We start from the raw sequence: 14,426 nt of genomic DNA, 5'->3' as shown, positions 1-14,426 counted from the left end.
AATGACATGGACAAATATTAAGCGTATTTTAACTCTCAAGTCTTCTATGGAGATTTGAATCTCCAAATTGACGTAATTTAGCTAAGCAAATTAATGGTTTACCTTGGCTAAATGGGTCAATTTGGGAGATTAGAACTCCAAAGACGTCAATTAGTGAAAACCAACTTTAGTACTTGTCCACCTCATTATTTCATGTTAGTAACGTCATTATTTAATGTTGGTAAAATCCTTGATGACCTACCAAATATCTAAAAGAGTTTTAACGAAAAGACAGCAGTACTGTTCATTTTATTGAAAACCAAATATTTACACTAAAAAGTCAATCTTGATATTATTCACTTTACCTTTTATTTTGTGATTATCGTTAAACTAAAAGTTTTCAAATCATTTTCATTAGTTTTCTTAATATCTAATGTCAAAACATTAAATAGTTGTTTGAAATGTTTTAAAATATTGAGACAAATTTATAATTATTCCAAAAAAAAATTGGATAGTTTTTTCGTCATCAACCCTAAATTAAACGATTCTTTATGAAATAATGGACAGAAACGGGGCAGTGGTCATGGCCACTTATATACTCCAGGTATCTTTATTATCATATTTCCAATTCGAGGCCAACTTATGAATGGAATCTGGAACCCTTTCGACTCGCACATGACATCTCAATCCCCCCCCTTTTTGTCTTAACGCCTGACAAACGACTGCTTCATTTGGGGAACAAACTTCCAAAACGGCATAGCCCTGCTTCAACTTCTCAAGTACAAGAATCCAAATTAATGCTGCGCAATAAGATTCAATTAAGAAATTTAATCGAAACGACAAAGTTGTGATAATATCTAAAATCAATAATTTTACCAATGTGTTTTAACTATTAACGTTTTCGTTGATATGATTAAGTAGATCCATGAAGTAGAGAGAAATTTGTTTACAATGTTAAATATCATTGTGACATATATTAAATGAATCACATTAATTTTCTCATAGTAGTGCGTACTTGGCTCCTGAACCACAACATAATATGAAGGAAAATCATATAACTAAGATGTTATTTTGTTAATAATTTAAGCTATTTACGTACTATCGTGTATTCTAATTTTTTTACAATGGTGTGTAATCGACTCAGGACAATAGCATTCTCGTTGATATGCTTAGAGCTTAGAGGCATGACGTGTAGACAAATTTATACAAGAGATGTCATTGAGCTGATATCACAAATTCAAATTAATTACATATGAATATGTGTTTTAATTATTTTTATAACAGTACCTGATTGGCTTATTATTTCGACAAACTGTAGTGGGCATATTCCTTTCCTCAGCTTACTGAGAAAGACGACGAATTTCCCACTTGTATTTAATCCCACCGCAATTTGTCATCGTACCGGCAATATATTATATATGCTGCTGTTCTGCTGGGTAAATGCGACTTTCACAACCAATCCAGCACCTTTCCTCTCAACTTTCTCAGAGAATCAATGGAACCCATGACCCAGATTCTCCAAGGTTTCCAAGCAATGCCCTTCGCAGTCCCTGCTGCCATTGCTGCTCCGTCTCTGCTTTTCCTGTTATCTGCCAAAGATTTGGTCCACACAAAAAAAACAGATTTTCCCGAACTCCCTTCAGTTCCAGGTACTTAATTCTAATTCCCACTTTTATTTATTTTTGTGTTTATTTGTTGGGGATATATGAGTTTTGAAGAAATGGATGGTGGTTAAATTGGGAATTTCGCAGCTGTGCCGGGGCTGCCTGTGGTGGGGAACTTGCTGCAGCTGAAGGAGAAGAAGCCGTACAAGACGTTTACTAAGTGGGCTGAGGAGTACGGACCAATCTATTCTATCAGGACTGGTGCTTCCACCATGGTTGTTCTCAATTCAACTGATATTGCCAAAGAGGTAGATTTCTTTCTCACTGTTCACTTGTCACCGTAAAAAAAGGCAGACGTGAGTTAGACCAGTTGGCTAGAACCGCGGCCGCACCTTCACGCAAGTTCGAATCCTCCTTCCTCTCAATTAGAGAAACTTAGAATAAAATAGAGAAACGATTTTCGCGCACCCTCTCTTCTCCCTATGTGCACCCTATTTATTTGTGTCTCTCTTGATTAAGTCATTTCAAAAGCCGAAAATAAGGGGGGGGGGGTGAGTGGAGAAAAAAATGGATGCGGAAATCACGTCCTATAGAACAACGTTTTTGAAAAAAACAAAAGAAAATAAAAAGATCAGTAAGTACCATATCACATATTTGAGAGTTCTAATTTTCTGCACCCATTTTGTGTGCGGCCTCTATCTTTGATTAACACTTGTTAATAAACTCAACCCTCTATCATTGGTTAATACGTGATTTAACCCTCCTGAAACGGAAGCTGAATTCTGTGTCTCAATGTGTCATTCGTAATCTCATGGAGAATTAAGACTCTATAGCTTAAGTTTAGAATTAACAATTAAGATACTGTGTTTTTTCGTAAAGCCATGAAAGATCCATTCGATTGAGTTTTCTACTGATTCCCGACATATGGGTTTAGTCTTTTCATCGACGCCTGTTGCAATGATCAAAGGGTTATAACAACGAAAGTTCTATTTATTAATAATTCAATATGTTCTGATGAACTTGCATGTATTACAGGGAAGGTTTTATCCTATGCATGAATAATTGGTAACCACTTTCTGCTGTAATGGTTGTTTCAGGCCATGGTGACCAGATATTCGTCCATGTCCACGAAAAAGCTATCAAAGGCACTAAAGCTTCTCACTTTTGATAAATGTATGGTTGCAATAAGTGACTACGACGATTTTCATAAGATGATAAAACGACACATACTCACAAATGTTCTTGGAGTGAATGCTCAGGTTTGTTGTTACGGTTCTTGTTCTCACTTAATGCGCATACTGTTTCTTTTGCCATCTTATGGTAGATCTTGTTTTAACTCCATTTTTATGATCTTGTTATAACTCCATTAATGACAATCAGAAGCGACACGGAAACCACAGAGATACCATGAGGGAAAATGTTGCTAGCCGATTGCATGCTCATGTAAAGAACTCTCCTCAAGAAGCTATAAATTTCAGAAAGATATTTGAGTCGGAACTCTTTGGAATTTCTTTGAAGCAAGTGAGTGTTGCCTTATTTTGTTAGTATTAAGTATTTTGTAACGCTTGTTCCTTGTACTTGACGTTACAATTGCGAAATTGAGAATATAGTGTAAACTAACGTACTGGATGCAGGCTATAGGTAAGAACATAGAAGACTCCATTTATGTGGAGGAGCTTGGTACTACATTATCAAGAGATGAGATCTTTAAGGTTCTAGTGCTTGACATAATGGAGGGTGCAATCGAGGTTGATTGGAGAGACTTCTTCCCGTACCTGAGTTGGGTTCCTAATAAGACCTTTGAAAATAAAATTCAGAGATTCTGTAGCCGCAGGAAAGCAGTAATGAATGCCCTGATCGAGGAGCAGAAGAAGCGAATTGCTTCAGGAGAGGTGCTCTTTCTTGCTTTCAAATGCATTATCTTTTTTGGGAACTTCTTAGTAGTTGTATCTGAAACTTAACTGTAGTATGAAACAGGAATTGGATTGTTATATCGACTACTTGCTTTCTGAAGCAAAAACGCTTACACCTGAGCAAATATCCATGTTGATTTGGGAGACGATTATCGAGACAGCAGATACTACATTGGTAACAACGGAGTGGGCTATGTATGAACTTGCAAAAGATCAGAAGCGACAGGTTATTTCAGTTGCTGATTTTCACATTTTGTATGTGCAACTTGTTTCTTTTTCTTGGTAACTAATATTGGTTACCTTTGCCTCGTAATGTAACAGGATCGTCTCTTTGAAGAAGTTCAAAATGTTTGTGGAACCAACAAGATTACCGAGGAACATTTGTCCCAGATGCCATACCTGGGTGCTGTTTTCCATGAAACTTTAAGGAAGCACAGTCCAGCTCCTATAGTTCCTCTAAGATATGTGCATGAAGATACCGAATTAGGCGGTTACTATGTTCCTGTGGGAACAGAGGTACTTGATAAATGTTCCTATTCGTTTATTTTTTTCATTTTTTTCACAACATTGATACCGATCTTTTACGAAGTTGTGCTATTGTACAAGCAGATTGCCATTAACATATACGGGTGCAACATGGACAAGAACCAATGGGAAAGCCCCGAAGAATGGAAGCCAGAGAGGTTTTTGGATCCAAAATATGATCCGATGGATTTGTACAAGACCATGGCATTTGGAACCGGAAAGAGGGTGTGTGCCGGTTCACTTCAGGCAATGCTGATAGCGTGCACCACAATCGGAAGGTTGGTGCAGGAGTTTGAGTGGAAGCTGAGAGATGGAGAGGAAGAAAATGTGGACACTGTTGGGCTCACCACTCACAAACTCCATCCAATGCATGCAATCCTCAAACCAAGAAATTAGTAAAGCTTAGAAAATTAGGCCTGAAACCAATTTGAGATGATTTTAGGATTTTATCGACCTGAAGAAACATGTAATATCATAGTTGAATAAGTTTTGAACCTCTTCTTTTTTTTTTTCTTTTTTTTTTTTTTATATTTTTTTGAATGACATCAAACATCGTTGAATCATATTTACTTTACTTTTACTATGGTATTGCGAAATTTGTTTTCAGTAGAGCGTATGATGTTGATAATCGATGCCTAATAAGGCTTTGTAGAGACTAGCATCTGGCCATACTTTCCTTATTTCTTTTGTCGGTTCCGCACCGGCACAACAAGAGTAGAGTTAGGTTACACAAACCTGGTATCCCTTTTTGTTGTTGGGTTTTTGGCTAAATTGATTTAAAAATCAAATTTAAATTGCTAAAATGATCGAACAAATATTAACTACATATTAATCATATATCAATGACATTTTGATTGATCATTTCAGTCATATAAGCCCTTTGTTGTTTCTCTTTTGGCTAAGAAGTATATAGGTTTGGCAATACTTTTTTTATATATTTCGTTTTTTATGTTATAGAAATAAAAAAACCAACCTACAAACTTGACATCATTTGGATCCTAGGTTTTTCTGTCATACATATTTAGCCCAACCGCTAAACGAAAATTGAAGAACCAAATACATTTATTTTTACAAGAATGGCTTAAATTTTGCTACTTGCTAATGGCAATTAGAGAGTTCTAAATACTAGTATTGATTAGGAGAGTACCAATTAAACAATTGGGTTGAGTATTAAAGACAACCAAGTATCACCCAAAAAAGTTTATAATTTAATTGGTTAAGATTATTATTTGGATTTTGTGGTAGATTTCTTCATTTTTGGATGTCACTTATGTCAGATATACATAAAAAAACCAAATGAAAGAACAAAAACTTCAATGTTGATGCATACACACTTGTGTCACACCAATTAATTTGTGATAACAACATTATTTAAGCCTCAGGTAGGCCGTACCGTAATCACGATTGCAATGAACTAGTGAAATTTCAGCTAAGATAAGCAGGGAAATTGGAAATTTCCTCAACAACAAAACACAAGTGGAATAAATTAGTGTAAAATAAATCCTAAGTGGCATAACCAGATAGTTTTTGTCTCGAGAAGAGATCCTCTCAGAATTTTTCCACTAAAGTTAACGAAGCAAGTGATCCGGACCTTTTAAATTTTATCTAATAGTTTAAATTTTATCTAATAGTAAAACATTATTATAGTTTTTAAAGGATCAAAACAGGTAGACCGTTAGATGAAATTTAAAAAGTCCGGATCACTTAATCCAATGATCTTGATAAAAAAATGCGGAGAGGATCTCTTCTCTTTTGTCTCATCGTCTTGTGCAATAAGCATTTAGGGTAATTATTCCCTTTGTCACCTTAATTAATGGGAGTGCCTGTGTGTTGTTGCCATAAAGATTTTTTATCGACACACAATAGTATTAGTGAATTAAATTGGTAAATATTAAGAAAAGAAAGATTAGTGAAGATTGAACTTGCACTAAAATAAATATTATTATTTTCCACCACTGTTGTTTCAATTACCATGTAGAATTAGATCATTTCCAAAAAGGATGTCAAAAATGCCACATAGACATATATTGGTAACTATTGACGTACCGTTTACTCCAACCGATATGTCAAAGATGATATGGAAAAAAAGGCTAAACTGATATGAACAAATAAATTTTAAATTTAAAGTTGCTTTCAAATTTTATTTTTGCTATTTCCAAAGGCATTCCACTTGCTTTACCTTAAATGTTAGCATATTTAAGTATTATTTTATAATTTTTAAACCAATAACAACCCAACTTTATTATTTTTGTTTTAAAAAAAAATATAAATGAAGCAATAAATTTTGACATACTAAGTGAAAGGAAAATATTAACAATATATTAAATTGCCAAGTCAGCCATCAAATTTAAATTTGATATTTTAAAATTGACATATCATTTGCAGATGTTCTTAGAAGTTCTGACAGTGGCCTAATGGTCGGTTCTATGTGAACCCAAAAGGGACAACTAAAATGCTCAATTAGTCAAACCGTCCATCCTCCATCTGTGGCTAATTTCATCTTAATTTCTTCTACCTCATCAATGTGACAGATGGGTTAGACGCTACGAAATAAAGTTCGAGAATAAATTAGTTCATAGCATGAATCAGATGAATAAACAACCGACTGTGCAACTAATAAACCAGCAATCACTTTCAGTACATAAAAAAATAAAAAAATAAAAAAAAAAAGAGAGAAAATTTAATTAGTATTCTGTTCGAAGGTAAATGCATGTTTAAAACATGCAAGTAATTAGATATTCCAGCACTTAATTCCTTCCCTGCAAGCAAGAAATAAACTAGGATACTTTGTAACGGTGCGGATTGAGTTTGTATGTGTCATCTCCATACCTAAATCCATTTATTTTTGGGAACCCAAACCCGTAGAATCTCGAATGGATTTTCCCCATAACAGAAGCCCCCGGGTGATGGATTTTTGGTCAAAGAACGGCTTTCCTGATTTCAATATTTATATATTTATTTATATTATTAACTAAATGAAGAATATTAAAAAAAAAGATATTAAATAAATTGCTATTATTAATACAATTGATACATTACATCTAATAAGTAATATTAAAATTTTATATTACTAAGAAAACATTTACACTCTTAAAAATTATAAGCATATAATTCCTACTATTAATGATATAAAAGTAAATAATTAATTTAATATTAACAAGCCCTTTTCATAGAATAAATATTTATATTTTTTTATTTATAGATGAAATGATTCAGTTTCAAGTATGGATTTGAAGTAGATATTCCAATAATCATAACCAAATTCGAAATCAAAAAATTTATTTGACGGTTATCTATAATTATAAAATATCCAAAATTTTATATCTAAAATTGAACCATTCGGTTTAATTACTTGCGAGAATTGAATTTAACGGATTAAATTATCATCCCTAGATTTGGCACTTCTCGATCGTTCTAATTCGTTTTGGACTGCTTCGTTATTTAGCACGGCTAACATTTATGCATGCGGAAGTTTTCTTGTGGCCTACAGCCTACTTCCTTTGAGCGAGAAAGTTGACCTGTACGACAAGAGAGGCTGCTGATGGATGTCATGGACTCGTGGCCGAAGTTGGGATTAGGGCTAATTACTAATTAATTGGACAATTAAGGCATGTGTTTTTTATATTTAAGCAGTGATTGCTAATACCATGGGCGGATAATGAGGAAATAGATCTTCTTCGGATTTCTTCCATCAAATCTATCAAATCACTTAATTCGAGTTCTTGAAATTGGATTCAACGGCTAAAACTATTATAACTTTTAAAAGGATTCTCTGTTTATAGTCATTGAATCAACAGATAACCACAATAATTAGGATTTAGATCCTCTCCGGATCCCCTCACTAGGGATCCCGGAAATCAATGCATAGTAACCATTAATCAAATATCATATTGCCATAATTGAATGCTTTTTATATTTTTAAAAATAAAGCAACCTCATTTTACGTAAAAAATATAAAATAAAAAAATTATGATTGCAAGATCTTTGATGAACTGTTACTATGCATTGATCCCTGAAATTCTCAATGAGGGAACCGAAGAGGATCTAAATCCCAATAATTAGTACCTTATCAGTACATAGCAAATAGTTAAAACAAACAAAAGACTAATTATACGTGTACTTGTCGAAAGAATGATGTTATTCATATATTTATTTTTACTTTTACACATTATTCGTAATTTTCAATCGTTGAATTAAATGAATTAAAAGATCCAAAAAATACAAATAAAAAAGATGTATGTGAGAGTGTGTAAACAACACCACACTTATCGCAAATGTTTTGGGATGCCTTTGTATTTAGTCTCACTTAAACCGTCCCGTTCATTTTAGGATGAGAGTTGTCATTTTCAGACAATCAATCAAATGTCTTCCCGATTAAACAACACTACTTAAATCATCCATGTGTTGGAGCTAGAGACTTTGGTGCGACGTTGCATTTTCCGCTCTCGTGCTTATCTCATTTTTCACGTAGTGATATAATCACATATAAACATACAATCAAGTTACGCTTACAAGTTTTTCTCCCTGTAGTACTAGTATTAGGGTTAGCGTTAGGGTTTAGTAGTGCAGAGGGGACTGTAGGTAGTCACCGTCGAGAAGTCGTCAAAAGCACCGACTGGGAAAATGGGGCTGAAACCTAACAAAACCACACTATATACGAGATTGACAGCGACAGAGAGAGGTGAGGAGAGTCAGGAGACGGTGTCGCAGAAGAGCCCCTGCAGTTTTGACGCAGACAGACAATGACTTCCTCTCTTTATAGCTTGGCTTAGCCAGCTGCTGGAGCCGCTTTCGTGCTAGCTTAGTTTCTGTATGAGCACCCGTAAGCCAGTACGGCAGAGATGAAGCTAAGACTGAAAGCTGGGGGTGAGTTGAGTGATATGGAAGTACATCCCTTGAGGGTAGACTAGACCCTTGCCACTAGAAACTACGCTTTAGTGCCGAGAGACAAGGTACACACGATATTCAAGGAGCGACCGAGCAGATGAGAAAACAGAGAAAGAGCATCAATATATCCATTGCTACTATGCTAAAAATTTATTCAAAAAGTGAGAATTAATCATGAGATTCATTTTACATCGACTTTATCGATTTAAATTATTTATTTTATAAGTTTCGATTCATAAATTATTCTTATAAAATTTAATTTAATTTGAAATTATTTGCTTATTTAATTATTATGATAATATTTTAATGTTTTTCTTAGAACAACGTGCTCTTCAATTTCTTTAAACTTGTTTAGATTCTTTAAATATTTTCGATTTAGCTAATATTTTGCAAGAATTATCTAAGATATACAACTTAAAAAATAGACGGATTGGATCATTAAATTTGATTTAATGTAGGCCCCACAACTAATCCTTATTTTTATAAAGAGTGTTATCTCTGCATCCATTTTTTACTTTTCACACTATATAATATTATATAATTATATATATAGTTTGTTGAAGTGGGTAATCGTTTGTCCTGGCAAACGGATCATTTTTGTTGTGTTTGTATCGTTTTTGTATCATAATTATTATTTTGACGAGTTGTATCGTGTTAAATCCGTCATCTTAACGGATTATTAACGGGTAATTTGATAAAGGTTCGTGCAAAAAATTATTAAACCTAATACTCCTACCTTAATTTACACGTTACATGATGATAGATATAAAACGAGAAGCATATATTCGACTAAAACACGAGAAAATTTTGCAATGAGTCGTCTTAATGAGCATTCATTATAGAATTTTTTGGTGAATTTTGAGTTAAATTATTTTAGCCGTTGTATTTAAATTTGGGCCATTATATATATTTTTTACCGTTAGATTTTATTATATTTGATCTCAGTCGTTAGATTTAATGTATTTTAAAATTACATTTAAAAAAAAATTTGAATCTGAACTAGTGGATCAATCAACGGTCCAAAAAGCCCAATAGGTCCCATCCTGTCGGGCCCTCAAAAACTCAACCCGAGTGGGGCAAGTTGAGCACGTGATTGGGTTGGGTTTGGAGGGGGTGAGAGGAGTGAATAAGTGGGGAAATTTGGCAAATAGCCAAGAGTTTAGTGTGGTCTAAGGAACCTCAACTAAATAAACGCTGATCTCATCTAATTGAAAAAGAACCCTCTATGTTTATATGCATGAACTGCAAAAAGAGAGATCATGTACGAGTACGATGTATGATGGTTCAAGTTGTAAGTCGTGAGTCAAAAAACCGTGGCACCGGAGACTAGTGAGAGAGACAGGATGCGCACACGAGACCCGAGGAGAGGATGGAGGAAGAAGAAGGGCAGGCAGAACCAATTATTGCATCCCACGCTGCCCGACACCCATCATATTGTTGGTCCTCTTCTTCCTCCTATTTTATTCTCTCCCCTATTCGACGGTTAATTAACGCCGGACTACATGTTCCTTTCCCTCTTTTTCTACTTATGACCTATTTAAATTATCCAAACTACACCAATCCATGGCCTCAACCCTCAAATCCATTTCCTTTAGTTACCACTTAATTAGTTTTGTGTACAGAGAAATGATAAGAGATTCTTTCAAATCCCTTTTTATTTTATTTATAACCTCATGTTTTAAAAACAATTTTTATTTCATTATTATAAAATTATGCTAATAATATTAGGTGACAAAAAATGCATAAAAGAGTCTTACTTTAAAAAAAATTTCTTAGCATTTTTCTTGTATATAAAACAACACAGCCTTTTAATTGAACGGCCCGTATTGAAACAACATTAATGTAGCTACATTGATTTGAATGTTTTACCACAATTTATATTGGTTTAAATACGAATAATGTTTGGCAACTCAAGGTGAGTAGTAATTATTACCCAAATTTTTTCTTGTCAGACTCGAATTTTTTGTTTATAATCGGAACCGTTTAAATGATAAAATCTTTGCAAAAAATGAATTAAAAATAAGGTCTGTAGGTCAATCAAACTGTAGCAAGCAGATGGACAGTTTGTAATACTTTTACTATCTTTGTCCATCTGTTCCAATACAGTTTGATGACTAAATAAGCTTAGTTATAATTGATTTTTTTCCCGCATATATGACCTTTATAAAGCGCTTTATAATGTAAAAGTTCTTAATTATAAACACAAAATTCTATAAATTGAAAACAAAACTTTTTTGCATAAGAGCGTCTACTCATGTTTTGAGTAGTCAAATATTATTTTTAAATTAATTTAAACATTAAGCCAATTTTAGCACGCCTTGAGAATCTTATTTGTATTTATATTTCTTCAATTTGGAATCTGTTTATAATATGATTTATTATTTTAGTTTACAATACGAAAACTTAGCTTTATGTTTATAATCACGAATTGATTATTTACTCGATTCAAGTTTTAATTTAAGGAAATGCTAAAGGAATTCATTTTTATTAGTAATACGTCAATTAATTTATAAATTTAGTCTACTTATCACTACTCTAATTTAAATATAAAATTATGGATTATGAAGGGTAATGTTAATCTAATAAAAAAAAGAAAATTATTATTAGCACTCCAAAAATCTCATTCTATACTCCAAACTTTCTATATTAGAAAAGAAAAACACATTTGTGAGGGATGTAGAACGAGATTTTTGAAGTACTAATAACACTTTCCTTAAAAAATAGTACCATACAAGTTAATATATAGTTACAGGTTGAAGAAAACAAAGGAATACTGAAAGTTCTTGAGTTTTTGTTTTAAATTTTTGATTAAGAAAGTTTGAACCTAAAAAACAATCATTGCAATTCGCTTCTTGCACAACTCCTCATGTTTTAAACTGCAAACAGAGTGAATAGAAGATGAAAAAAATTTCTAAAACTTTTTTTATCGTTTCAAGGAATGACGTCCCCAACGGAGAATCTCAATGAGATATAGATGGGAGATATTGCCAAACTTTTAAAAATATGTGTTGTGATCGGGGAAGAACTCGGTTCGATTCATTTCCGACTGAACTAAGTTGGTGACATGAAACAAGGTTGAGCGGAGACGCCAACCCTACCTGATACGCCAGCTTCCCTCCCAAGACACACCACCGAAAATATTATCACCGCCCCATCAGTATCACCAGCACCATCCTCAATCCCATCACACCTGACCACGTCACTACCCCCTACAACTGCAATAAATATTATCTCCATAGTAAAATTGGCTATCAAGCCAAAAAGCTCTTTAACTTTGTTATGTTTGGAAATTGATTTTTCGTATGCAGTTTTATTGTTGTTTTTTATAAAGAGTTTGATCGGATTTGTGATGTTGGTTACAAATGAGCAATTTTTTTGAAATAGGACACGAAAAATAAACTGCACAGTAAAGTTAAATCCACTTAAATTACTAAATAAAATTAATTAGGAGCTGGTAGTTCAGCCCACGTGTCACTCGCGCCACCTTCCTCACTCTCGATAAAACCCTCTCACTTCTTCGAAGACTTTCTCCCCACTCTCTTAGCCTTGCTCAAATAATATCCATTGCCTTATTCCAAAAAGACAACACTGACGATGCCGTTTGACTCCGCCGACGCGCAAATGCGACCGTCGACGACGATGAGAGTCCAGCACAGTCTGGGTCACCCGCCGCCGCAGCAGACAGAGCCACTTCACTGCCCCCGTTGCGATTCCGACAACACCAAGTTCTGCTACTACAACAATTACAACCTCGCCCAGCCACGCCACTTCTGCAAGTCCTGCCGCCGCTACTGGACCCACGGTGGCACCCTCCGAAATGTCCCCGTCGGCGGGGGCTCCCGCAAGAACACCAAGCGTTCTCGCCCGTCCTGCTCTTCCTCCTCGGGCTCGCCCTCCTCGTCTTCACTGACACAGGAGGTCAGCTCCGTCGCGCCCACAAAAGCCATTTCCGTGCCGGTGGAACCGAAGCCAGAGACGGCGTTGGATCACGAAAAACTGATGGACTTGAACGAGAGCGCTGTCGGGAACGGCGGCTTCACTTCTCTGTTGAGTGCTCAGGGCCCACCTGCACCTGGGTTCTTGGCGCTTGGCGGGTTTGGGTATGGATTCGGGTACGGGTTGGGACTCGGGCAAGGGTTAGACGAAGTTGGTACTTTTGGCTACGGCGGCGGCAGAGGCGTGCTCGCTTTTCCCGAGGAAGGTGACTTTGCAAATATTAACCACAACAACAATGGAGCCGTTTCTGGGGGTTCTGTCGGGTGCAACACGTGGCAGATTATGACTGGTGGTGATGGAAGGATTGCTGAGGACAACGGGGATTGCTTTACCTGGCCGGAGCTTGAGATTTCCAAGTAACAAAATTACTATTTTAACCCACATCCCGGAAGAAAAAGAAAAAGGATTAAATTTCCTTTACTTTTTTATCTTTTCTGGGTTTTTGGTTAGACTTTCTGATCATCTCGATTTGTTTTCCGGGTCGGATTCTATGGTGGGTTTGTAGTACAGATATATCGCTATAGGTTACAAAAGTTTGTTGCTTTCGGTGGCTCTATGTTTTCTGGTTTAGGGTTTAGTTTTTCTTGGGTCTGTAAATGTTCCGTCTTTGGACAGAAACACTGCAAAAAAAAGGACAAAGACGACTGCTTTTTCGGTAAAACTGCATTTACTTTCCATGCAATTTCATCTTCTTGGTTAATTTGAGATTTCCAGCTGACTAGCAATATGTTTCAATACTCGCTCGCTGGTCGTTGATCGCTGTGTTGTTGATATATGATCGATATTTTGGTTATGTTTCTCACGTTTTCGTTTGTGAGATCATTTTTTTTTTTCTTGGATCCTAAATCTGTCTGCAAAACTGTAAATGGGGCATGATGAATAATCGAGTCCCACATTGTCAACTTTGTTGGAAGGAAATTAATCATAGTTTAATATTAATTAAAGGAAACCAAGAAACCAGACATGAACTGACAATTTAGTAGACGGTAAGAAATGGACAACTACAAGTTAAATTAATGGGGTTGATCAGAAGAGAATTCAGACAATCAACCCACCTCAGTGTAGTTTAAGGTTTTTTACTTCAAAGATTTATCTGTACTGTTCAACTTTGGAATTAAATAGCGAGAATAAGTTTGTAATGATGCTGGAAATGTGAGAATTTTGAGCAACATTGCCCCACCTACCAGGGACCACTTTGAATCAAATCCACGAGATAGGGTTTGAACCTACAACCAATAATTAGTTAACAGCTAATCGCTTTAGAAGAACAACAAGAGATTAGATCTCTTGAGAGTGCCATATCCATTTTCAACCTATGACCAATATGAGCTTGAAGTTTTCAAAAACTTGTTTGGGCTTCATTTGAAATTAGAATCCGGGCAGTTTTTGGGGTTAAAGTTATTTAATTGCATGCATGAAAATGAAAGAAATGTTGTTTCCCCTTGAAATTTACTTGATTTGTGCTTTTTGGTTGAACTGAAGGTGAATCCAATGCATCCCGTTTTTCTAGGGCTGAAATACT

The 14,426-nt window shown here is 35.2% G+C and overlaps 2 protein-coding genes across 2 annotated transcripts; both read left to right on the top strand.

Annotated features, from left to right (window-relative positions):
• Positions 1 to 1,319: 1,319 nt before the first annotated feature.
• On the top strand, positions 1,320 to 4,584 carry LOC103955469 (ent-kaurene oxidase, chloroplastic-like). Its single transcript, XM_009367369.3, has 8 exons — positions 1,320 to 1,628; positions 1,731 to 1,891; positions 2,681 to 2,842; positions 2,964 to 3,104; positions 3,218 to 3,475; positions 3,561 to 3,722; positions 3,818 to 4,012; positions 4,106 to 4,584. The coding sequence occupies exons 1-8, from the start codon at positions 1,475 to 1,477 to the stop codon at positions 4,415 to 4,417; spliced, it is 1,545 nt and encodes a 514-aa protein (XP_009365644.2). The 5' UTR covers positions 1,320 to 1,474; the 3' UTR covers positions 4,418 to 4,584.
• Positions 4,585 to 12,423: 7,839 nt separating this feature from the next.
• LOC103955470 (dof zinc finger protein DOF1.6-like) lies at positions 12,424 to 13,611 on the top strand. The gene has a single exon (XM_009367372.3). The coding sequence runs from the start codon at positions 12,503 to 12,505 to the stop codon at positions 13,262 to 13,264; it is 762 nt and encodes a 253-aa protein (XP_009365647.2). The 5' UTR covers positions 12,424 to 12,502; the 3' UTR covers positions 13,265 to 13,611.
• The last annotated feature ends 815 nt before the right edge of the window (positions 13,612 to 14,426 follow it).

Source organism: the organism of the source record quoted next, unplaced genomic scaffold, assembly GCF_019419815.1.
Source record: "Pyrus x bretschneideri cultivar Hongxiangsu unplaced genomic scaffold, Pyrus_bretschneideri_v1 Contig28, whole genome shotgun sequence".
Taxonomy (NCBI): domain Eukaryota; kingdom Viridiplantae; phylum Streptophyta; class Magnoliopsida; order Rosales; family Rosaceae; genus Pyrus; species Pyrus x bretschneideri.
Note: the sequence above shows the minus strand (reverse complement) of the source record. Positions and strands in the feature narration are given on the sequence as shown.

Coding starts and splice junctions, on each gene's coding strand:
- LOC103955469 (XM_009367369.3), top strand. CDS start 1,475: ATGGAACCCATGACCCAGATTCTCCAAGGTTTCCAAGCAATGCCCTTC. Junction 3,105..3,217: donor TTGGAATTTCTTTGAAGCAA/GTGAGTGTTGCC, acceptor TACTGGATGCAG/GCTATAGGTAAGAACATAGA. Junction 4,013..4,105: donor ATGTTCCTGTGGGAACAGAG/GTACTTGATAAA, acceptor TTGTACAAGCAG/ATTGCCATTAACATATACGG.
- LOC103955470 (XM_009367372.3), top strand. CDS start 12,503: ATGCCGTTTGACTCCGCCGACGCGCAAATGCGACCGTCGACGACGATG.